Raw genomic sequence first — 26946 nt, forward strand, 5'->3', positions numbered from 1 at the left:
CGAAGTCTTATTAGCCACTGGACCACGAGGGAAGTCACCAAGGCTGTACTAATTTAAATGCCTATCAATGGTTGTCATTTCCCTAAATGCTTAAGAACCTGGAGTTGTGTTAATGTTTAAAAATTTTACCTAATATAAAGGATGAAAAAGAGGACAGCGTTACAGATTCTACAGATGTTAAAAAGGCAAGAGGACATTTTGAACAACTTTCACTCAGTATTTTGAAAACAATGGAAATGGACAAATTCCTAGGAAAAGGAAACTTGCCAAAACTTATATGAGAAGAAACAGAATATCCAAATAGTCCTGTATATATTAAATAAATTAAATCTATATTTTAAAAGCTTACCAGAAAGAAACTTCAGACCTTGAAGGGCTTCACCAATGTAATCTACTAAACATTTAAGAAAGAAATAACACCAACCTTACACAAATCCTTTTTTTTAAGAATTATTTTATTTATTTATTTATTTTTGGCTGCATTTGGTCTTCGTTGTTGTGCGCAGGCTTTCTCTAGTTGCAGCGAGCGGGGGCTACTCTTCGTTGCGGTGCGTGGGCTTCTCATTGCAGTGGCTTCTCTTGTTGCAGAGCATGGGCTCTAGGCACACGGGCTTCAGTAGTTGTGGGTCGCAGGCTCTAGAGTGCAGGCTCAGTAGTTGTGGTGCACGGGCTTAGTTGCTCCGCAGCATGTGGGTTCTTCCTGGACCAGGGCTCGAACCCGTGTCCCCTGCATTGGCAGGTGGATTCTTAACAACTGCGCCACCAGGGAAGCCAAACCTTACACCAATTCTTCCAGAGAATAAAAGTCTCCAATTTGCTTTTTGAGGCCAGCATAACCTTGATACCAAAACCTCAAGGACATTTAAAGAGAAGAAAATCACAGGCCAATCTATTTTGGACATGATGATAAAGTTACAGGCACTGTTAATATTATACTGGTTTGTTGCCAGTTACATCATAACTGAGAAAAATGCTAAATTTTAGTTAGAGGTCAATGAAAATTAAGATGTAATATTTTTTCCTAACCAAGTTGATGGACTCCCTGAATTCTACTCATGAGCCACTTAGGGATCTGTGGACTTCAGGTTAAAAATCCCTGCACTAAAAAAAATGGTGCTGGAAGCAGCCTAGACCAAGGGGGAACCAGAGTTCCATCCAAATGGAAATCCCACCAGTTCAAAGACTTAGTGAGGGCCTCTGTGCACCAGGGATGCCAGGGGTCTTCAAACACTTTTTCAGGTGATTTGTTTTAAGATGACTCCTCTTGATTTTGCATTTCACACATTTCTTTGTTCTCCTTCCAATATGATTTTCCTTTGCTTAATATAAAGGACTTGGCTCAGCGTTTCAGTTCCTTTATCCCCAAAATAAATTCCCACGATAACAGGGTACAATTGGCAAATCAAGCAAACCATTCCTTTGATGACACCCAGGCTATTTGACCACACATTTGTAAATAGAACATTTTAAACCAACATGGACTTTTGTTGCCAGCACTCTACACAAAGCTAACTTGGCTCTAGACCAAGCACTCATGACACCCTTTGGAAGGTCACCTGAGAGAAACATAATAGGACTGGGGTGTGACCTGGCTCCAGCTTGCATACCTGGCACAGCCTGAGCTACGACTGAGGACCACTCCAACTCCCTCTGGAAAGCTCAGTGACCAAGTGTTTTGGATATCTTCCTGAATACCCTCCTGTTGGGAAAAGAAGCAGCTAAACTCAACAACTGCATTTTTACCACTTCTTTTGAATTTATCTCTATGGAAAGGAGGTAATATTTTTTAAAATATACCTAAATACTGAACTAAAGCCCAGTATTAACACTTTAAATTATGAAACACTTAGTTATGCAGAGAAGTACAGAGAATAAATGTAACAAACAACTATATATTGGGCTACCCAACTACCCAGATCTTGGATTGCTTAACATTTTGCTGTATTTGTCTCAAGAAAATAGTTCATAAAAAACAAAACATTAAAGATACAACAGAAGCTACCTGTATACCCTTCTCTGGTCCCACTGCCTGTTCTCCCTCTCCAGAAATAACCACTATTTTGAATTCATTATTCATCCTTGCTGGGGATGCTTTTGTAACTTTACAATATATGCATATATCCATACACTGTATAGAGGCTATTTTTGCATGTTCTCAAACTTTTTTTGGTATGGTATCATACTGTATGTGTTATTATAGAACCTGCATTTTTGTTCGACATTACATTTTTAAATTTTAGCTGTGTGAATAGATGTGGCTCTGGTTTATCCCCTTTAATTGCTGTATATGATTTCATTGTCTGAACACGCCTCAATTTATTTATCTAGGATTTTGTTTTTATAAGATCTCCTCTAACTAGATCTCAGCCCAGCTCCTCAAATGAGCATATGCCTCAAGAGAATCAAGTAGGCCTATGAGCACTGGCTTCCCTTTATTTCTAATAGTTCTTAGAAAACAATCACCAAGTTTAAGGGAGGACAAATATTGTCTGTTGATGCTTCTGAGCTGAATCAGCAGCAGGTGAGGGCAGTAGCACATTCACCAAAGTAGTTCTAAGATATAGTTCAATGTTTTTTTCCTGGCTGTGAAACAGCCAAATCTAATTCTTTGGACATACCAGTGGGTCTACAAGCCACTAAAATCTTTTGACAAATTCCTTTCTGTCTAAAATAGTTTAGGCGGTTTCCATGTTTTGCCACTTAGAACTCTGACCAATATAATGGGATTCAAGCATCTTTAAGAGACTTCTTAGCATCCTATCCCTTTAAAAATATCTTAAAACTCCACATTTATTTAGTTACACACTTAGACATAGTGTGTAAGTCTTAATAGTGAAGCCTGTCACTTCTGCCAGATTTTTAGAGATAAAAGCCATTGGAGTCTTAACCTTTACTATAAACTTTAACTCCTCTCATTTCTACTATTCACAGTTCACAACTGAATATGAAGAGAGAGATGAAGAGTTAATAGCAAGACTCAAGGAAACAGAATTTGTTATATAAATAACAGAACGTGAATTGTAAGAAAATGTGGCCTGTCAACTTGGGTGAGCCCTAGAATTTATCCTGTTAAATATGCTGCCTCTGGCAGAAGCAGAAAGAAGCATCTTTTGAAAAAATATGGTTGCTGTCTTTCAAGATGTAAATCTCAAGGGCTTATGATATTCTCCAAATATTTCCTAAATTTCCTTTTCATGGAGTCAGACAGCAGTTTAACTCTTGGCTCTACTATCTACACCATACAGGCAAGTTACTTAGCCTCTCTGAGCCTCAGTGGGGATTATAACAGCTACGTCTTAAGGCTGTTGGAGGATGAAATGAGATACACATGAAAAGTACTTGGCATATAGTCATCATAAAATAAATGGCAACTTCCATGGCACTTTAAATGTCTTCTTCTTAAAGCATGGTGCTTCAGTACCTCCGCTACATGGCCAGGGCTCACTCTTCTCTGCATCCCAAGTATCTGGTACAGGTGAACAGCACACAGTGGGTGCTTGATAAATGTTTACTGACTAAATGAACTAGACATAGTAATAAGAAATGCTTATTAAATACTTATGTACTTTGATACGCACTATATATACACACATATATATTATATTATTTAATCCTCATAATCACCCTATTAGGTATGTACCACTATGAAATCAAGGCTCAGAGAGATTAAGTAACTTGTCAAAGTTCACACAACTCAAAAGTGATGGAGCTGGAATTCAAACCCAAGCCTGTGCCCTTGAACATTACCACTCTGTTTACTGCATCTTGCTCGGACAGTGCAGGAAGAGAGATGCTATCAAGAGAAGGTGACGCTCGAGATGGATCTGAGGGGATGACTAAGAATCCATCCGGTGCATAAAGGAAAAGGCATCCGGTAGGAGAAACCAGCATATGCACAGAGGGGTGACAATGCACAGCATGTCTGGGCTCAGCCAGTGGATCATCACCACGTGGAAGGGGATCCCTGGACAGGAGGATGTAGAGGTGGTCTCGGGTCAGTCCATGAAGGGCTACAGGCCGTGAAACACCATGTTTTTATCTTAAGGCCAATGCGGAAGCACCGAGAAACAGCTTTGAGCCGGCAGCAGCAGTGATCACAGCTGTGCTTTGGCAATTTACATCCAGCAGCTTCAGGGAGGAAGAGCTGGAATGAGTGGCCAAACAAGAGACAGGAAGATAGAAAAGAACATTAGCCATTGGCCCAGTCTTCCACCTCTGAGATGCTGATCATCTCGACATCATTTTCTAAGCGATGTCTTAAAATTAGTGGCAAATAGACTGTGGTTTCTATATGAACTGAGTCATACTACCTGGATGAAGATTTCATTCTCAGAGAAGTTTCACCTGGTTTATTTACCTGGTAGTAAAAGAACTCAAGCTACCCTGTGATTGCTAGGCTCTTCTCTTTTGTTTAGGTAACAGAAGCCCTTCCTTTTTTTTGGGCAGTTATCTGTGGACAGCCTGAAAGGTGTCTCCCATGCCCTCTGGAGCCCAGACCCTCTCTGCAGAGCTGGGGCTTCAGCACATTTATTTCTGTTTTGGTGACATTATATTCTTTTGTTCGCTTGGACTCCATCAAGATAGTCACTATTTTTATACTATTGTATAACTATGGGAGACTATATTTTAAACTCAAATGCTTGTTTATCTTATCTTGTACTTTTGTATTAACTTTCTGCAGAAGGATACTCAAGATTAGAAGAAATTCTCCGCCCCAATTTTAAACCTGGAAAAAGATACTGTACAAAATCTGTTTGGGTAAGTTCCCAAAAGAGTGGAGAAAGTCATAGGTTTTGTCTTTCAGAACACCCTTCATTGCAAAATGCAGAGTAAATCTGCCCAACCAGATTATAAAATGTCTTGGTCTTCTCTTCTGCTTAAATCATGACCAAAAATTTACTTCTGAGGGAGGGCTGGTAATATATTAAGCTTAACACTGCTTCACATTAATAGGATGCTGATCAAAATTTAAGAAGAGAATAGAGTCCAGAAATAGACCCACACATATATAGTCATTTGATTTCTGATAAAGGTTCAAAGGCAATACAACAGAGAAAGGATGGTCTTTTCAATAACTGACGTGGAAACAATTGGACATTCACATGCAAACAAATAAACTTCAATTTCTGCTCTTCCAATGACATCATCAACACCTCACACCCATTAGGGTAGCTATTATCAAAAAGACAGAAATAACAAGTATTGGTGAGGATGTGGAGAAACTGACACCCTTGTGTACTTGGTGGGAATGTAAAATGGTACAGCTGTTGTGGAACAGCAGGAATGGTGGTTCCTCAGAAACTGAAATATACAATTACCATGTGATTCCACAACGATTCCACTCCTGGGTATATACCCCAAAGTACTGAGAGCAGGGACTGAAACAGGTAGTTGCACACCCATGTTCACAGCAGTGTTATTCACAATGGCTACAACATGGAAGCAACCCAAATGTCCACTGACAGATGAATAAATACACAAAATCTGGAATAGTTTATATACCACATATATGAAAAGATATATAATACATCTGTACCCCTCTCTCTCTCTCAATGCAACCTTAAAAAGGAAAGAAATTCTGTCATGCTGCAAGTGGATCGACCTTGAGGACTTTATACTAACTGAAATAAGTCAGTCATGAAAAGACAAATACTGTAGGATTCCACGTATATGAGGTAGCCAGGGTAGTCAAAATCAGAGACAGAAAGTGGAAAGGTGGTTGCCAGGGCTGGGAAGAAGGGGAATGGGGAGTTATTGTTTAATGGGTACAGAGTTTCAGTTCTGTAAGATGAAAAGAGTTCTGGAGATGGATGGTGGTGATATTTGTACAACAACATGAATATACTTAATATCACTGAATTGTACCCTTTAAAATGGTTAATGGGACTTCCCTGGTGGTCCAGTGGCAAAGAATCCACCTCTCAATGCAGGGGACCAGGTTTGATCCCTGGTCGGGGAACTAAGATCTCACATGCCGTGGGGCAACTAAGCCCGTGAGCCACAACTACTGAGCTCGCGTGCCTCAACGAGAGAGTGCACCTGCCACCAACCACAGAGCCCACGCGCCCTGGACTCCGCGCACCACAACTAGAGAGAGAAAACCCACACACCACAACTAGAGAGAAGCCCGAGAGCCACAACTAGAGAGAAGCCTGCATGTCACAACTAGAGAGAAGCCCACATGACACAACTAGAGAGAAGCCCATGTGCCACAACTAGAGATTAGTCCACGCACCGCAACTAGAGAGAAGCCCGTGCTGCAATGAAGACCCGATGCAGCCAAATAAACAAACAAACAAATAAATAAATAAAATATAAAATGGTTAAGGTGGTAAATTTTATGTAAAGTGTGTTTAACCACAAAAAAATTGGAAAATCAGAGACACTGCTTAGAAAATGAAAAGACACATCAAAGACTGGGATAAAGTATTTGCAAAACACATATTCAACAAAGTACTTGTATCCAGAATATATAAAAAACTTTCAAACTCTATAATGAGAAATCAAATAATCTAATATTTTTTAAATTGGCAACAATTTGAACAGACACCTTGCCAAAAGGTGAACGGCACATAAGCACATAAAAAGAATCTCAGCACTATCAGTTGTTAGTGAAATAGAAATTAAAACCACAACAAGATACCACTAGATGCCCACAAGAATGGCTAAAATTTAAAAATTGACAATGCTAAGTACTGACAAAGATACAGAGTAACTGGAATAGTCAAACATTGCTGGTGGAAATGCAAAATAGTACTGCTTCTTTGGAAAACTGTTTGGCAGTTTTTTAAAAATAAAGTTAAACATATACTTTCAGATTGTGGTACATGCATACAATCGAATACTACTCAGCAATAAATAGCAACAAACTACTGATACAGGCAACCATCTGGAGGAATTTCAAAAGCATTATACCAAGTGAAAGAAGCCAAACTCAAAAGGCTCCATATTGCATGATTCTGTTTAGATGACATTTCAGAAAAGGGAAGGACAGGGGAGAGAACAGATCAGTTGTTCTGGGCTGAGCGTGGAGGGTGGGTAGCGGCTAAGGGGCACAGGGATTATTTTGAGAGTCATGGAAATATTCTCTATCTTGATTATGGAGGTGGTTACACAGCTGTATGAGTTTGTCAAAGCTCACGGAACTTCGTAACCTTGGGTTACACCAAAAAGAATGATTTTTATTGTATGCAAGTTTACCTCATTAAAAAATTAAACTTAAAAAAAATCAGTCAAGCCTATGTAGTAAAACAGAATATCCTGTGGGACAGAAAAATTCATGCTCACCAATAAGTGCTCATACACTTGACAGAGTTAACAGCTCCTCCAACTGCATGCTTGTTTGATGACTGCCTTGAAATGTTTTTGTTCTAACCCAAACAAAAATGAATATGTTGAACTGTTTCCTCAAAAAGGGGAAAGAAAATACGGCTCTGACAGAAGGTTCTGGAATTAAAGTCAGTGGTTTCTGACCTGGACATAAGTGAGTCAAATACTTAGAACAAATTTATGATAGTTAAGCACAGAAGCTGGAGCTTGATCAGAATGCAGAGGGACACATTATACACAATGCCAAGTACAGGATGAATGTTTACTGGAATACTGACTTCTCTCTAATACTAGAAGGCTACATTTATTCAAGCCGTGTTGACAAGGTAGTGCATGTTGACAAGGTAGTGCGGTTTGTTCTTCATGATACCCTGAAACACTGAAAGCTTAGGTTAAACGCTAACTATGAAAGGTAAGAATAGTATCAGCCATCACATATTAAGCCACTTCTCTTCAGTTTTTAAGGTGCTTTGAGTACCAGGATTTTAAAACACTTTGGCAAGTAGTCTTAGTACGAGTTATAATTACAAAGAAACCTTTCAGTTTTTAACTTGAAGCAGCTACTCAGAATCACAATGAGCGATTACTTAGGTGATTACATAATCCTTAGTATCCATGAAGACCACTGTTTATTAGGCCCTAGTTTCAGAGAACTATGTGTTTTTAGTGTCTTCTGTCCTGATCCCAAATATAAAAATGTCCACATCCCAACCCAGGGCTACAAGCAGTTCCTAAGCCTTTGCTCCATTATGTGTTATTTCAAAGCCATAAAGGCAAATATTTGCTTAATTTTATTTTAAAAAAAGCACTGACCATGCCTCCTCATTAAAAAAAAATAGTAAAATATATGTTAAAAGATTAAAGGGAAAGAGGGACTTCCCTGGTGGCGCAGTGGCTAAGACCCCGCACTCCCAATGCAGGGGGGCAGGGTTCTATCCCTGGTCAGGGAACTAGATCCCATATGCATGCTGCAACTAAGAGTCCACATGCCACTAAGAAGCCCACCTGGTACAACCAAATAAATAAATATTAAAAAAAAATTAAAGAAAAGGAAACTATTTAATGCAAGTAGATTTATTTATTTACTTATTTAATTTTTGGCTGTGTTAGGTCTTCGTTGCTGCCACGGGCTTTCTCTGGTTGTGGCAAGCAGGCGCTACTCTTTTTTTTTTTTTTTTTTTTTTGCGGTACGCAGGCCTCTCACTGCTGTGGCCTCTCCCGTGGCGGAGCACAGGCTCCGGACGCACAGGCTCAGCGGCCATGGCTCACGGGCCCAGCCGCTCCACGGCATGTGGGATCTTCCCGGGCCGAGACACGATCCCGTGTCCCCTGCATCGGCAGGCGGACTCTCAACCACTGCGCCACCAGGGAAGCCCTCAGGCACTACTCTTCGTTGCTTCTCACTGCGGTGGCTTCTCTTGTTGCGGAGCACGGGCTCTAGGCGTGCGGGCTTCAGTACTTGTGGCACGTGGGCTCAGTAGTTGTGGCTTGTGGCCTCTAGAGCGCAGGCTCAGTAGTTGTGGCACACGGGCTTAGTTGCTCCAGGCATGTGGGATCTTCCCAGACCAGGGCTCAAACCCGTGTCCCCTGCATTGGCAGGCGGACTCTTAACCACTGCCCCACCAGGGAAGTCCCGAAAGTAGATTTTTAAAAGAAAGCTAGGTCATTAAAAATACTAAACTTCAAATGTCTTATAAATCATGATTTAATATCTGGAAAATAAGTTTCAAGGTATATATTATACCTCAACATTTCCCAAGAGAATCCTTACATTCCCTTGATTAGTGGTTATATACTGCTGACCTTAGCATCATACATTATTGCCAAAGCAAGTGAAAAAAAGTTATATATGTATTGTATATTTAAATCTAGAATCGTCTGAGCCAGAGTGTTTCCTGACCTCTGCCAATTCCTGGCTGAAAGGACCCAGTGAACCCACTGGCCCCGTCACGTGTCCCCCTTCTCCCACCCCCAACATCACTATACACACACACACACACATCTATATATATATTCATATACATGTAAGATTCATATACATATAGATTCACACATATATTATCAATATATAGTGGAACATTATTGTCATGAAAAAGAAGGAAATCCTGCCATTTGCAACAACATGGATGGACCTAGGCGGGCAGTATGCTAAATGAAATAAGTCAGAAAAAGACAAATACTTTATGATCTCACTTATATGTGGATTCTAAAAAAAAAAAAACAAATTCATAGGAAAAGAGATCAGATCTGTGGTTCCCAGAGGCAGAGGGTGAGGAGTGGGGGAACTGGGTGAAGGTGGTCATAAGGTACAAACTTCCATTTATAAGATAACAAGCATTAAGGATGTAATGTGCAACATGATGACTGTAGTTTACAGTGCTGGGGGGTATATTTGAAAGTTGCTAAGGAAGTGAATCCTAAAAATTCTCATAAGGGAAAACATTTTTTTGGTAACTATATGAGGTAATGGATGTATACTTATTGTGGTAATCATCTCACAATACATATGTATGTCAAGTCATTATGCTGTATCCCTTAAACTTAAATAATGTCGTATGTCAACAAAACTGGAAGGAAAATAAAGAAATACCTCAGAATTAAACGTAAAGCTGTGTGGTCCCCCCTGAAAGCCCAGTCCTGCCATTGCAAATGGGGTTCCCCTCCGACCTGGGCCACTCCGGTCAAGTGCAGCCTGGGCCAAGTTTCTCAAGTCCTCAGACCTACTTTCAGGGCAGCACAGACTGGAAGCAGGCTTTTCCACTCACTGGCCAGTGAGCCCTGCCTGGTGGTCACAAGTGCTAAAACCAGAGGTAAGCTCCTTTGTGTTTACCCCAGGAAGACACTTCTTCTATCTACTTAAATGGATGCTTTCTCATTTGAGAAACAAAGTGAAAGATAAGATATGGGTTTAAACATACTTGCCAATCAAACAGAATATTAGATCAAAAATACATCTAAATCAGGATACTTGAGAATTCTGATCTAAATTCTGGTGTTAAGACGTAAGCTTATGAATGCATCCTTTGAAGGTTGGCTCAACAACAGTTGTCACTGAAGCCCCACTGATCTAGACCTGATTTCACACTGAATTCATTATCATTTCTCTTTTTCAGGGACAATCAAGATTCTCAAAGCACTAACTCAATTTGACTTTTACATCGGTCATCAGCACATTGCTGAAATAAACCTTTAAAGTGACAACTTTCCAAATCCAGTCTTCCTTAAAACACTTAATTTGGATAGGTCTAAAAATTAATCAGGGGACTTCTACTTCCAAGAAGATGAAGTAAACATACTTCTTCCTATTCTTTCCACGAAGTACAACTAAGAACCTGGTTTATATAGCAAACGTAAAAAGACTGAAAGGTGGAGAGAAGGCAGAGCAGCGAGGGACCTGAGACCTGAACCGACGGTGGTGATCCCCGGGTTTTCTTTTTACCTCAGATAACACAGACTTAGAGCTGAAGGAGCTGGATATGGGCAAACATCAACAGCCGCAGACAAAGTCCTCTCAAAAGCCTATTCTTTGTAACTAAAGGATCAGAAAAGGGACAGTCTAGTAAGACAGAAAACTTTCAGATAATAACTGCTCTACTGCAGCGAATAACACACACACACACACTGTGGCCCCAACCCCACCTATATTAGCAAAATCCAATGGGTATGTAGAATTCCAGCCCCACCAGGGTGTAAGGAAGCACCCCACCACCCTGCTGGGGTAGTGTTTGAGAAAACCACGTAGGCAGAAGAGACTTTCATCCCTGACAGCTGGTATTGAGTCCCTTCCACTCCCAGTGGTGTCAGTGGAGACCATGTGGCCAGCTTGGACGTCTATCCCTACCCAGCAGTAATGAAATGCTCCTTCCCTACCTACTGGGTTGGAGTCAGAGGAGGGACAGGAAGATTCAGGGCTTTCACCATCACCCAGTGGTAGTGAGACCACTCCCACTGCAGTTCAGCAGAGACCATGTGGGAGCCAAAACTCCCTCCCCTGCCCAGCAGTTTGCCAAAAGAGGAAAAGTGGAGATCTTGGACTTCTACCTCAATCTGGCAGTAACGAGGCAGTGTACCCCCTTCCCTGCTAGAGCAGTGTCAGAGAAAACCAACTAAAACAGAAGGTTGAACTAAGACCCAGAGTCTCATAACAATATGAAAATGTCCAGGTTTCAACTGTAATTCACTTGTTATACCAAGAGCCACAAGATCTCAAATTGAATGAAAAAAAGACAATCAATCGATGCCAACACCAAGAAGACAGAGATGTAACACTTACCTGACAAAGAATTTCAAGCAGCTACAATAAAAGCAATTAGGAACACACTTAAAATAAATGAAAATAGAAAGCCTCAGCAAAGAAATAGAAGGTCTTAGTAAAGAAATACAAGACATAAAGAAAAACTGAATGGAAAATTTTAAACAAAAAAATACAAAAGGTGAAATAAAAAACTTGTGTATGGGCTCAATAGCAGAACGGAGGGGACTAAGAACAAATCAATGAACTTGAAGACAGACCAACAGAAATTACCCAATCTGAATCAACAGGGAGAAAAGGTTAAAAAAAAAAGAACAGTCAGTATTGATAAACCTGTGGGACTATAACAAAGGATCTAATATTTGTGTCATCAGAGTCCCAGAAGAAGAGGAGAAAAGGGCAGTGCTGAAAAAGCACTTCAGGAAATACTGGCTGAAAACTTCCCAAATTTGGTAAGAGACAACCTTACAAATTCAAGAACTTGAGCGAATCCCCAATAGGATAAACCTGAAGAGATCCATGCCAAGACATATCATAACTAAACTTTTGAAAACTAAGGTTGATACAAATACTTTGGAAGACAGTTTGACAGTTTCTCAGAAAACAAAAAATATTCTCACCATACAGTACAGCAATAGCGCTCCTTGGTATTTACCCAAATGAGCTGAAAATGTGTGGGGTCAGCATTATGTGGGAACTCTATACTTTGTGCTCAATTTTGCTGCGAACCTAAAACTGTTCTAAAAAATAAAGCCTATTTTTAAAAAATACATGGAACTGAATGAAAATGAAAATATAATAAATCAAAATTTGTGGGATATTGCAAAAGTAGTGCTCAGAGAAAACTGTGTAGCACTAAATGCATACATTAGGGGAAAAAAAAGCCTCAAATCAATAATCTAAGTTCCCCTCCAAGAACCTAGAAAAAGAGCAAAATAAACCCAAATCAAGCAGAAGGAAGGAAATAATAAAGAAAAGAACAGAGACATTCACATAAAGATAGACAAGATGAAAAGGCAGAGGGCTATATACCAAATGAAGGAACAAGATAAAACCCCAGAAAAACAACTAAATGAAGGGGAGATAGGCAACCTTCCAGAAAAAGAATTCAGAATAATGATAGTGAAGATGATCCAGGACCTCGAAAAAGAGTGGAGGCAAAGATCGGGAAGATGCAAGAGATGTTTAACAAAAACCTAGAAGAATTAAAGAACAAACAAACAGAGATGAACAATACAATAACTGAAATGAAAACTAGACTAGAAGGAATCAACAGCAGAATAACTGAGGCAGAAGAACGGATAAGTGACCTGGAAGACAGAATGGTGGAATTCACTGCTGTGGAACAGAATAAAGAAAAAAGAATGAAAAGAAATGAAGACAGCCTAAGAGACCTCTTAGGCTGACAACATGAAATGCAACTACATTTGCATTATAGGGGTCCCAGAAGGAGAAGAGAGAGAAAGGACCTGAGAAAATATTTGAAGAGATTATAGTAGAAAACTTCCCTGACATGGGAGAGGAAATAGCCACCCAAGTCCAGGAAGCGCAGAGAGTCCCATACAGGATAAACCCAAGGAGAAACACTCTGAGGCACATAGTAATCAAACTGGCAAAAATTAAAGACAAAGAAAAATTACTGAAAACAGCAAGGGAAAAACGGCAAATAACATACAAGGGAACTCCCATAAGGTTGACAGCTAATTTCTCAGCAGAAACTCTACAAGCCAGAACGGAGTGGCATGATATACTTAAAGTGATGAAAGGGAAGAACCTACAACCAAGATCACTCTACCTGGCAAGGATCTCATTCAGATTCGATGGAGAAATCAAAAGCTTTACAGACAAGCAAAAGCTAAGAGAATTCAGCACCACCAAACCAGCTCTACAACAAATGCTAAAGGAACTTCTCTAAGTGGGAAACACAAGAGAAGAAAAGGACCTACAAAAACAAACCCATTACAATGAAGAAATGGTAACAGGAACATACATCTCAATAATTACCTTAAATGTGAATGGATTAAATGCTCCAACCAAAAGACACAGGCTTGCTGAATGGATACAAAAAGAAGAGCCATATATATGCCATCTACAAGAGACCCACTTCAGACCTAGGGACACATTCAGACTGAAAGTGAGGGGATGGAAAAAGATATTCCATGCAAATAGAAATCAAAAGAAAGCTGGAGGAACAATACTCAAATCAGATAAAATAGACTTTAAAGAATGTTACAAGAGACAAGGAGGGACACTTTGTAATGATCAAGGCATCAATCTAAGAAGAAGATATAACAATTATAGATATATATGTACCCAACATAGGAGCACCTCAATACATAAGGCAACTGCTAACAGCTATAAAAGAGAAAATCGACAGTAACACAATAACAGTGGGGGACTTTAACACCTCACCTACACCAATGAACAGATCATCCAAACAGAAAATTAATAAGGAAACACAAGCTTTAAATGGCACAATAGACCAGATAGATTTAATTGATATTTATAGGACACTCCATCCAAAAACAGCAGATTACACTTTCTTCTCAAGTGCGCACAGAACATTCTCCAGGATAAATCACATCTTGGGTCACAAATCAAGCCTCAGTAAATTTAAGAAAACTGAGATCATATCAAGCATCTTTTCTGACCACAACGCTATGAGATTAGAAATGAATTACAGCGAGAAAAACGTAAAAAACACAAACACATGGAGGCTAAACAATACGTTACTAAATAACCAAGAGATCACTGAAGAAATCAAAGAGGAAATCAAAAAATACCTAGAGACAAATAACAATGAAAGCACGACGATCCAAAACCTATGGGATGCAGCAAAAGCAGTTCTAAGAGGGAAGTTTATAGCTACACAAGCCTACCTCGAGAAACAAGAAAAATCTCAAGTAAACAATCTAACCTTACACTTAAAGGAACTAGAGAAAGAAAAACAAACAAAACTCAAAGTTAGCAGAAGAAATCATAAAGATCAGAGCAGAAATAAATGAAATAGAAACAAAGAAAACAATAGCAAAGATCAATAAAACTTAAAGCTGGTTCTTTGAGAAAATAAAATTGATAAACCATTAGCCAGACTCATCAAGAAAAAGAGGGAGAGGACTCAAATCAATAAAATTAGAAATGAAAAAGGAGAAATTCCAACAGACACCGCAGAAATACAAAGCATCCTAAGAGACTACTACAAGCAAGTCTATGCCTAAAATGGACAACCTGGAAGAAATGGAAAAATTCTTAGAAAGGTATAACCTTCCAAGACTGAACCAGGAAGAAATAGAAAATATGAAGAGACCAATCACAAGTAATGAAATTGAAACTGTGATTAAAAATCTTCCAACAAACAAAAGTCCAGGACCAGATGGCTTCACAGGTGAATTCTATCCAACATTTAGAGAAGAGCTAACACCCATCCTTCTCAAACTCTTCCAAATAATTGCACAGGAAGGAACACTCCCAAACTCATTCTATGAGGCCACCATCACCCTGATACCAAAACCAGACAAAAATACTACAAAAAAAGAAAATTATAGACCAATATCACTGATGAATATAGATGCAACAATCCTCAAGAAAATACTAGCAAACAGAATCCAACAACACATTAAAAGGATCATACACCATGATCAAGTGGGATTTATCCCAGGGAGGCAAGGATTCTTCAATACACGCAAATCATCAATGTGATACACCATTATTAACAAACTGAAGAATAAAAACCATATGATCATCTCAATAGATGCAGAAAAGGCTTTTGACAAAATTCAACACCCATTTATGATAAAAACTCTCCAGAAAATGGGCATAGAGGGAACCTACCTCAACATAATAAAGGCCATATACAACAAACCCACAGCAAACATCATTCTCAATGGTGAAAAACTGAAAGCATTTCCTCTAAGATCGGGGACAAGACAAGGATGTCCACTCTCACCACTATTATTCAACATAGTTTTGGAAGTCCTAGCAACGGCAATCAGAGAAGAAAAAGAAATAAAAGGAATACAAATTGGAAAAGAAGAAGTAAAACTGTCACTGTTTGCAGATGACATGATACTATACATAGAGAATCCTAAAGATGCCACCAGAAAACTACTAGAGCTAATCAATGAATTTGGTGAAGTTGCAGGATACAAAAGTAATGCACAGAAATCTCTTGCATTCCTATACACTAATGATGGAAAATCTGAAAGAGAAATTAAGGAAACACTCCCATTTACCACTGCAACAAAAAGAATAAAATACCTAGGAATAAACCTACGTAGGGAGACAAAAGACCTGTATGCAGAAAACTATAAGACACTGATGAAAGAAATTAAAGATGATACCAACAGGTGGAGAGATATACCATGTTCTTGGATTGGAAGAATCAATATTGCGAAAATGACTATACTACCCAAAGCAATCGACAGATTCAGTGCAATCCCTATCAAATTACCAATGGCATTTTTTTACGGAACTAGAACAAAAAATCTTAAAATTTGTATGGAGACACAAAAGACCCCGAATAGACAAAGCAGTGTTGAGGGGAAAAAACGGAGCTGGAGGAATCAGACTCACTGACTTCAGACTATACCATAAAGCTACAGTAATCAAGACAATATGGTACTGGCACAAAAACAGAAACATAGATCGATCAATGGAACAAGATAGAAAGCCCAGAGATAAACCCACACACCTGTGGTCAACTACTCTATGACAAAGGAGGCAAGGATATACAATGGAGAAAAGACAGTTTCTTCAGTAAGCGGTGCTGGGAAAACTGGACAGCTACATGTAAAAGAATGAAATTAGAACACCCCCTAACACCATACACAAAAATAAACTCAAAATGGATTAAGGACCTAAATGTAAGACCAGACACTATAAAACTCTTAGAGGAAAACATTGGAAGAACACTCTTTGACATAAATCACAGAAAGATCTTTTTAGATCCACCTCCTAGAGTAATGGAAATAAAAACAAAAATAAACAAATGGGGGCTTCCCTGGTGGCGCAGTGGTTGAGAGTCCGCCTGCCGATGCAGGGGACACGGGTTCGTGCCCTGGTCCGGGAGGAACCCACATGCCGCAGAGCAGCTGGGCCCGTGAGCCATGGCCGCTGAGCCTGTGCGTCCAGAGCCTGTGCTCCGCAACGGGAGAGGCCACAGCAGTGAGAGGCCCGCGTACCGCAAAAAAATTTTTTTAATTTAAAAAATAAATAAATAAACAAATGGGACCTAATGAAACTTCAAAGCTTTTGCACAGCAAAGGAAACCATAAACAAGACGAAAAGACAACCCTCAGAATGGGAGAAAATATTTGCAAATGAATCAATAGACAAAGGATTAATCTCCAAAATATATAAACAGCTCATGCAGCTCAATATTAAAAAAACAAACAACCCAATCCAAAAATGGGCAGAAGACCTAAATAGACATTTCTCCAAAGAAGACATACAGATGGCCAAGAAGCACATGAAAAGCTGCTCAACATCACTAATTATTAGAGAAATGCAAATCAAAGCTACAATGAGGTATCATGTCACACCAGTTAGAATGGGCATCATCAGAAAATCTACAAACAACAAATGCTGGGGAGGGTGTGGAGAAAAGGGAGCCCTCTTGCACTGTTGGTGGGAATGTAAATTGATACCACCACTATGGAGAATAGTATGGAGGTTCCTTAAAGAACTAAAAATAGAACTACCATATGACCCAGCAAGCAATCCCACTACTGGGCATATACCCAGAGAAAACCATAATTCAAAAAGAAACATGCACCCCAATGTTCATTGCAGCACTATTTACAATAGCCAGGTCATGGAAGCAACTAAATGCCCATCGACAGACGAATGGATAAAGAAGATGTGGTACACATATACAATGGAATATACTCAGCCATAAAAAGGAACGAAATTGGGTCATTTGTAGAGACGTGGATGGATCTAGAGGCTGTCATACAGAGTGAAGTAAGTCAGAAAGAGAAAAATATCGTATGTTAATGTATATGTGTGGAACCTAGAACAATGGTACAGATGAACCGGTTTGCAGGGCAGAAACTGAGACACAGATGTAGGGAACAAACGTATGGACACCAAGCTGGGAAAGTGGCGGGATGAATTGGGAGATTGGGATTGACATGTATACACTGATGTGTATAAAATTGATGACTAATAAGAACGTGCTGTATAAAAAAAATAAATAAAATTAATTTTAAAAAATTTTTTAAAAAGAAAGAACAGATATTGATTAAGTTGAAAACATAAAGCAGTAGAGAAAAATCAATGAAACACAAAGCTGGTTCTTTCTAAAGATCAAGAAAATTGAGAAACCTCTATCAAGCCTGACCAAAAAATAACATGGAAGACACAAATTACCAATACTACGAATGGAACAGCGGATATGAGAAACAGCAGCCATCACTTCAGACCCTGCAAGCATCAAACAGGTAACGAGGGAAAAACAGTATGAACAACTCTACACACAAATCTGACAACTTTGATGAAATGGATTAAATCTCTAAAAACAAAAATGACACAACTTACCCAGTATGAAAGAGATAATTTGAATAGCTCTGTAACTATTAAAGAAATTGAATTTGTAATTTAAAAACTCCCCCCAAAAGAAATCTCCAGGCACAGATGATTTCACTGAAGAATGAACACCAGTGCTACACAATCTCTTCCAGAAAAGAGAAGAGAGAATACTTCCCAATTTATTTTACAAAGCTGATACCAAATCAGATAAAGACCATGCCAAAAAGGAAAACTATAGACGAATATCACTCATGAATACAGATGTAAAAATCCTCAAATATTAGCAACAGAAATATTGCTAATATTAGCAATATGAGCATTTAGAATTCACTAATATATAAGAAGAACTATATATAAAACCATGAGGTTTATTCTAGGCATGCAAGCTGTTTTGATATGTCAAAATCCATCAGTGTAATCTACCATATTAACAGACTAAAAATGAAAACTCATATGATCATATCAATTGATGCAGAAAAAGCATATGACAAAATTCAACATCCATTTCTGAAACTCCCAGAAACACTGGGATACAGGAGAACTTCCTCAACCTGATAAAGACATACAAAAAAACAACAGCTGACAATATACTTAATGGTAAAAGACTGAAATGGTTTCCCACGGGGAACAAGGCAAGGATGCACTTTCTCACAACTCTTATTCATCATACTTCTCTAAGTTCTCGTTAGTTCAATAAAGCAAGAAAAAGAAATAAAAGGCATACAAATCAGAAATGAATATAAATGTTCTTATGTGATGACATGTTTGTCTATGTTAAAAGCCCCAAGAAGTATACAGAGCCTCTTATAACTAATAAGTGAGCTGAGCAATCACAGGATACAAGGAAAACATACAAAAATCAATTGTATTCCTATACACTAGCACTGAACACGTGAACACCAAAATTAAAAATATAATAAAATAACTTAAAAAAGGAGAAGTACTGAGATGTATATCTAACAAAAACATTAATAGGACCTGTATGCTGAAAACTATTTAACTCTGATGAAAGAATCAAAGAATATCTAAATAAATGAAAAGACATACCGTGGTCATGAACTGGAAGACTCAACATAGTAAAGATGTCAATTCTCCCCAAATTGACACACAGGTTTAATTCAATTCCTATCAAATCTCAGCAAGTTTTTTTTTAGTAGATATAGACAAGATTATTATAGAATATATATAGAAAGACAAAGGAACTAGAACAGCTAAAACAATTTTGAAAAAGAACAAAATTTGGAGGAATCAGGCTACCTTATCTCAAGACTTAATATATAGCTACAGTAATCAAGACTGTGATACAGGCAGAGGGATAGACACATAAATCAGTGGAACAAAATAAAAAACTCAGAAAGAGACCTACACAAATATGATGCACTGATTTTTGACAGAGATGGAAAAGAAGTGCAAAAGCAGAAGGAAAGCCTTTCCAACAAATGTGGCTAAAGTAATTCGACACCCAGAGAGAAAAAGTGAATCTAAGTCAATCACCTTATAAAAATTAAATAAGAATAGATAATGAATGGTATTAAATGTAAAATGTAAAACTACAAAACTTTTAGGAAAAGCATATGAGAAAATCTTTGGGATCTAGTGCTAGATAAAGAGTTCTTAGAGTTGACCTCAAAAGCACAATCAATAGAAGGAAAAACTGATATATTGTACTTTTTGTACTTTTGTTCTGCAAAAGTCTGTGTTAGGATGAAAATACAAGCTAAAGATAAGGAGAAAATATTTGCAAACCACGTATCTGACGAAAGACTAATATCTAGAATATGAAAAGAATTCTTAAAACTCAACAGTAAAAACAAAATCCAGTTAGAGCACAGACAAAAGACACGAAGGGACATCCCATCAGAGAAAATATACAGAAGGAAAAGAGCACATGAAAAGACATTCAACAGCATTAGCCTTCAGGGAAATGCAAATAATGCAAACAATGAGATACCACTACATGCTTATCAGAATGGCTAATATAAAAAAGTGACATCAAATGCTGGCGAGGATGTGGTTCTCCACATTGGATCATTCACACATTGTTGGTGAGACTGTAAACTGGTACATTTAATCTGGAAAACAGTTTGGCAGTTTCTTTAAAAAGTAAATATGCAACTACCATATGACCCAGCAATTGCGTGCCTGGGTATTTATCCTGGAGAAACGAAGACGTATGTCTACCCAAAAACCTGTCCACTAATATTTATAGCAGCTTTATTTGTAATAGCCCAAACCCAGAAACGATCAGATGTTCTTCAAAGAGTAAATGGTTAAACAAACTGTAGTATATCCATGTCATGGAAAACTACTCAGCAATAAAGAAGAATAAAATATTGATACAAGCAACAACCTGGCTGAAAATCCAGAGAATTATGCTGAATGAAAAAAGTCAATTCCAAAAGAGCACATATTGTTTGACTCTATTTATATACATTTATATATTTTATTTTTTTTTTTTACATTTTATTTATTTATTTTTGGCTGCGTTGGGTTTTCATTGCTGCACGCGGGCTTTCTCTAGTTGCATTGAGTGGGGGCTACTCTTCCTTGAGGTGCATGGGCTCCTCATTGCGGTGGCTTCTCTTGTTGCGGAGCATGGGCTCTAGGCACGTGGACTTCAGTAGTTGTGGCCCACAAGCTCGGTAGTTGTGGCTCACAGGCTCTAGAGCACAGGCTCAGTAGTTGTGGCGCATGGGCTTAGCTGCTCTGTGGCATGTGGGATCTTCCCGGGCCAGGGCTTGAACCTGTGTCCCCTGCATTGGCAGGCGGATTCTTAACCACTGTGCCACCAGGGAAGCCCCTATACATTTATATAAAGTGAGAAAATTTCAGAAATGAAGAACAGACTAGTGGTGGCCAATGGGCTGAGAAGGGGTGAGGATGGGAGGGAAGTAGGTATGGTTATAAAATGGCCCCATGAGGGATCTTCCAGGTGATGGAATTTTTCTGTATCCTGACTACACCAGTGATTTTGTACTAAGGTTTTGCAAGATGCTAATATGGGCAGGAACCAGGTGGCGGGGTGGGGCGGGGGGAGGTCAGGAGATCTCTGTGTGATTTCTTACAACTGCATGTAAATGCACAGTTATCTCCAAATAAAAAGTTTATTATTAAAAAGCTAATCAAACTGAATCTACTTCAAATGTGTTCCGGCATCTGAAATAACTATCGCTTCCAAGAATCTTCTCCTTGCTATAATTTTGTTAGCAGCCCAAAGGTTAAAGGTTTCTGAGTTCAGCTTAAGGGTTGCAAACATTTGGGGGAAGTATACCTAGCATTTTAGGCCAAAACTCTGCCAAAACAAACTTGCCTGCAGAAATCCCATCAAGCGACATGTATTAGCTTACAAAAATTTCTTTTCTTTTTTTTAGTTAAAAAAATTCTTCCAGGGGATTCCCTGGTGGCGCAGTGGTTGAGAGTCCGCCTGCCGATGCAGGGGGCACGGGTTCGTGCCCCGGTCCGGGAAGATCCCACATGCCGCGGAGTGGCTGGGCCCGTGAGCCATGGCCGCTGAGCCTGCGCGTCTGGAGCACTCCGCAACGGGAGGGGCCACAACAGTAAGAGGCCCGCATACAGCAAAAAAACAAAAACAAAACAAAAAAAAACTTCTGTAAAGCACAAGTACATTTTCATTAATATTTAAACAAAAAGGCAAAGTTCCCTCGCTTCCCATCCCAGTCTTTTCCCCAGGGAAGTACTGTCTGTTTGAAGTATTTCCTTCAGATTTTTTTCAGATTATTTTTTGTGCATTTCTAGACATATGTACAGTTTTATGTGTGTGTCTGATTTTTTTTTTAAATAGAGACAGGATCACAATGTTTATATTGTTCTTCAAATTCCTTTTTCCCCCTGCTTCAAAATGTCTTGGAAATTTGCAGGTTAGTATGTTTAGATCTATGTTTACTCATTCTTTTCAAGTACCTTGCAGTATTCTATGGAATTGATGTACCATAGTCTAATCCTTTGACACTTAGGATGTTTCCAATTTTTGCTATTGCAAGCAATGTAGCCATTGGTGAAAATCCTTGTGCTGTTTCTTGGAGCACATATGAGGCTATTTCTCTAGGAGAGAAATCCAGAAGTAGACCGGGGCTTTGCAGGTGTGGTCAAAACTGTTTGATTGGCTGAACCAACACCTGTTCCCACCTATTGCCAATCATCTTCTCCTCTCCCACCTCCAAAACAAAGGCTTGACTGACTACATGACCAGTTCTGGCCAATTACACATCAGCAAAAGTTTCCTGGGCCGTGCCTAGGAGTGTTTCTGCTTTCCGAGTAAAAGGGCTGGACATGACTGGCACTGTCCCTTTTTCCTGCCCTGAAGGTGGCTGTGGTGTTTGGAGGGGTGGCAGCCATGTTACAACATGTAGAAAAGTCAAGGGAATCACAGTGATGTCAGCCCTGATACTAACGAGTTGCTCAACCAAAGCCAGCCAGCAGTTACCTCCAGACTGCTTGCTATGTGACAAGAATAAACTCCTATCAGGTTAGGTCTGGTTTTCTGTTACTTGCAGCCAAATGTGTTCCTAAATGAGTCAGTACTAAATTACTCTCTAAAAAGTCTGTATTCTATTCTCTCACAAAAGACTACAAAGGGGGCCTCCCTGGTGGCGCAGTGGTTGAGAGTCCGCCTGCCGATGCAGGGGATACGGGTTCGTGCCCCGGTCTGGGAGGATCCCATATGCCGCGGAGCGGCTGGGCCCGTGAGCCATGGCCGCTGGGCCTGCACATCCGGAGCCTGTGCTCCGCAACGGGAGAGGCCACAACAGTGAGAGGCCCGCATACCGCAAAAAGAAAAAAAAAAAAAAAAAAAAAAAGACTACAAAGGTATTCCTTTCCAAAACTTTTGTTTACTTTGAATGTTGTTAGTCATTTAAATATTTAACCTAGCTGATGCATGAAAAAATTTCACAGGAAGTAAAGTGTCATTTCATACACCTACTGGACATTCAAATTTCCTCTTCTATGATTTTTCTTGTTGATATCTCTTGACCACTTTTCTACTGTATTGTTTGACTTTTTCATATTGATTTGTAAGAATAAATTTCCAGATAGCAAAGCAGGCTGAGCTAAACTCACAGGGAAAACTGTCTCTGCATCTTTATACTATCAGTCAAGTCAAATACGATTACAAAAAAAATCTTCGGTGACAGGCCACACCTCTGACAGGGAGAGTCATCTCTGAGTGGTGCACCACCACGTGGCAAAGTGTCAAAAAGTAATTCAACTCATGCAAACTGCCCCCACCCCCGCCCAAGCCCATGCTTACTACTTTCTCTGCAAACCTAAACCTAAAGAAAGGTTTATGGGATAGTGACACACTGGTGAACCAGGCAGAGTCTTTAACATACCTCATCTCATTTAACCCCCAAATCAAACCCAAAAGGCAGTCATTATTATTCCTATTTTAAGAACAAATGATAACAGTAAACTTTTAAAACCAAGCATTTCTTTCCCATCACAAAAACTTACAACATTCCAGGCCCCATAATAAAAACCAAAATGATTAAGTATTTACCTAAAACTCAAATGATATAAAATACACTGTGCCTGTTTTGTCTCCAATAAATTGTTTTTTTATTACAGTCCTGAGATCTTAAGCTATATCTCATCTACTGTGTATACCAAATGGAAGACACCTTATAAATACCATATTTTATTAAAAATTAAAATTGGCAATTAAAAAGAAATAAAAATAAAATACATTGTGCCTATCTAAATATATCAACATGCTTAAGCAAGAAACATTGCTAAACCTGTTTAGTGGTTTATGAATCTGAAGAAGCTATTCCAAAGCTTGGTTCTAAAGTTTATTGCCACACTATAGTTAGCCAAAATTATTTCCAGCTTTTAAAGTGAAAAACTAAATTGAGTAGGATTTTAATGCTTCAACAAGAAGCATCTACTAGCTAGCCACCCCATCCCAGAGCGGCAGGTAAGGAATTCCTCTAATCAGTTACCAACCAACCAATCTGACACTAGAAAACAAACAAAATAAACAGTTAAAGATAATAAAAGATTGTCATGGAGAGCAATGTAAACGAGTTGAATAAAAAAAGCACCATCCTTGAGTATTTGTACATGGTTTGGATTTTGGATAACTGACTCCACTTTAGAAGCTTAGCAGCTAGAGGAAAAGAGAAAGCTGGGGAAGCGCCTGCTCCTGGAACCAGGTGGGGAGCAGCAGGAAGGCTGAAGCCTTGACAAATATTTCCTTGCTTTCCACCACCCCTCTCCTCTCAAGAGCTGTGGATTCTCTCTGGCAAAGCATCACACAAAGCACTCAATCCACAGTGGGAGAGAAGCAGAGGCATCAAATCTCCTTGATGCCTCCAACCAAAACGTCCCTGAGGGGACATGCCCAGCCCAGAGCCAGCAGGCCAGGGCCCCAAGAACTAACAGCCCCAGCAGCAGGAAGGCCAGACCAACCAAGGTGCTGCCCACTTGGGCCCCAGAGAGACATGAAGATTCATCTGGAGCATCCTTTGGCAGAGTTTTTTATAGTCCATTTGTAAGGCACAGGAAAATGCCTGGGGGAGTCTGATTTCTAATTTTACGTAAAAGAAAACAAGTCCACAGACAAACAGTGTTTATGGTCTATGAAAGTGCAAATGGGTTGACAAATCCCCAATCTCAGGGTGCCTCTGGTGGTTTCTTGCATTTTCCTGATGGTCTTGCTCAGCCGTTCCTGCTTGGGGAGAGGCAATGGGGTGTTCTCCCCACCCCCACGCCACTGCTCAGTAGGGCTGCACACCTCACCCGACTGGCACAAGAGTAATAACACTTGGAAGGAAATCTGACTCTGTCAAAGTCAAAGGCCAGGCCTGGAGAGGGGAGGGGCGTGTCCTGGTGGGCTGCTCCTGACCTGGGTCCAGGTATTTGCCCTGCGCATAACAGGAAGCTTTAGTCACCAGAACAAAACAAGCCAGATTCCTTGGGCCTTCGAAACTGTCCAAGCCTCAGGCCATCTCACTAAAGTGACAGTAAGCAGGGCACATGAGAGAGGGGGACAACAGGTCTCCAAGAGGGGCAGGGACACAAAGGAAAAGAGCAAAAAAGATAACAGAAGTGGGTGACGGGGCCAAAATGTGCTGAAATCAGACCAGGTGCTGCAGCACAGTGCCGACTCTCCGGGAAGGGATACACCTGGCCCCCAAGGGCTCCTCCAGTGCCCATTAGAGCTGGGCCCTAAAAGGACCCAGGGAGGACCAGGCCTTGCAGATGCGCCCAGCAGCCTGGTGTCACTGAGACGGCAGAGTCAAGGAGGGCGGATGGCTCAGCAATGCTCTCCCCGACCCCCTACCCGACTTGTGCAACCAACTAAACGCACGGCACACAGCCTCACTGTCGGGTGCGCACGCTGCACACACAGGCTCACGGTCAGGCACAGCACACACAGCCTTCTTAGGTGTGAGTGCACACACACATACACCCTCCCAGTTGACGGACACAACATATTCAACCTGCCAGTTGGGTGCTGTAGGCACACAATCATCTGCACACACAAACTCTATCAGGAGTGAATACATACAAACGCTCAGGCTCTTTTGGGCACGCACACATACATTCCACAACCTCCTAGTCAGGTACACAGAAACCTCTACATAAGGTACACACCCGCACTCACAGCCTGTCAGGAAAACCCGAGCGCACCACCTCTGTTAGGTGCACACACACACCTTTACCGTCTCTCATAATCCGATAGACACATACACACACTCCCAACGTGTCGGGTGCACGACACTCACAACTTCTCCGTTAAGTGCACACACACCTTTCCAACGTCTGTCTCCTGCACACACAGGGCACACACACTTCCAACCTGCCAGGAACACACACGCGCGCTCACAACTTCTCCGTCGGCGTGAGCGCACACACAAACTCCCGGCCCGCAGGGTCGGCCCCACATTGCCACCCACCCGGGAGGGGCGCACGCCCCCTCCCGCGCCCCGGGTTGTGCGGGCACACTCCCCCTCCCGCCGGCACCCGCACTCCGGCCTCCCTGCAGCACACCCCGCACACACGCACCCCTCCCCCAGCCCGCGCCCAGCAGCCAACTCCGGCCGCACGGGGAGTGCCCACGCCCCCGGCCCGCCCCGCCCGCGCCCCTCCTCACCTTTCTCGCCGGCGCCCGGGGCCCGGCCCTCGTCCTCCTTGGGGTTGGTCACCTGGGTGATGATGGCCGGGCCGTCCATGGGTGCGCGGCACGGCGGCAGCCCGCCGGCCCGGCCCCCCGGCAGCCAGGCGCACGAGCGCGCGGCGCGGGGGGCGCGCGGGGCCGCGGGCCGGGGGGGCGCTCGCCGCCGCCGCCGCCGCCGCCTGGGCGCGCCCGCCGCCCGGCCCCGCTCTCTGGGAGAGGCGGCCCGGGCCCGCGCCCCCGCTCCCGCCGCCGCCGCCGCCGCTGGGCTGGAGCGGCCGCCGCCTCGTCACCATGAACCCCGGAGCCGCGCCCGGGAGAGCCGCGCACGGGGAGGCGGAGCGGGAGGCCGGGCGCCGCGGGAAGCGGGAGCGGGCGAGGGGGAAGGAGCGAGCCAGTAGCGAGGGCGGGCGGGCGGGAGAGAGGGAGGGAACGAGGGAGGGAACGAGGGAAAGCGGGAGGGCGGGCGGGTGGGTGTGTCTCGGCCCGAGGACCTGCCTCCGCCGCCGTCGCCGCCGCCGCCGCCGCCGCCGCCGCCGCTGCCCGCCGGCCCCGGGGGGAGAGGGTTGCGGGGTGAGGCTGAGGCGGTGAGTGGAAGGCGGGCGGGGGTCTTGGGCAGACGAGTGGGGTGAGGGGCTTGGGGTGGAGGGGATTCCAGAGGGATCCTGGCGGTAGATAAGAGGGCCGGGGTGTGTGGGGG

The 26946-nt window shown here is 41.5% G+C and overlaps 1 protein-coding gene across 4 annotated transcripts in view; it reads right to left on the minus strand.

Annotated features, from left to right (window-relative positions):
- CTDSPL (CTD small phosphatase like) overlaps positions 1-26354 on the minus strand; it is a 129323-nt gene extending 102969 nt beyond the window's left edge. For all 4 annotated transcript variants that reach the window (XM_082639266.1, XM_082639267.1, XM_082639268.1 and 1 more), the window contains exon 1: positions 26226-26354. In XM_082639266.1, the coding sequence (XP_082495392.1) occupies positions 26226-26304 (79 nt within the window). In that variant the 5' untranslated portion in view covers positions 26305-26354. The remainder of the gene's footprint in view (positions 1-26225) is intronic.
- Positions 26355-26946: the final 592 nt, after the last annotated feature.

The sequence above is a fragment of the Mesoplodon mirus genome (assembly GCF_964341445.2).
Source record: "Mesoplodon mirus genome assembly, chromosome: 12".
NCBI classification, from domain to species: Eukaryota; Metazoa; Chordata; class Mammalia; order Artiodactyla; family Ziphiidae; genus Mesoplodon; species Mesoplodon mirus.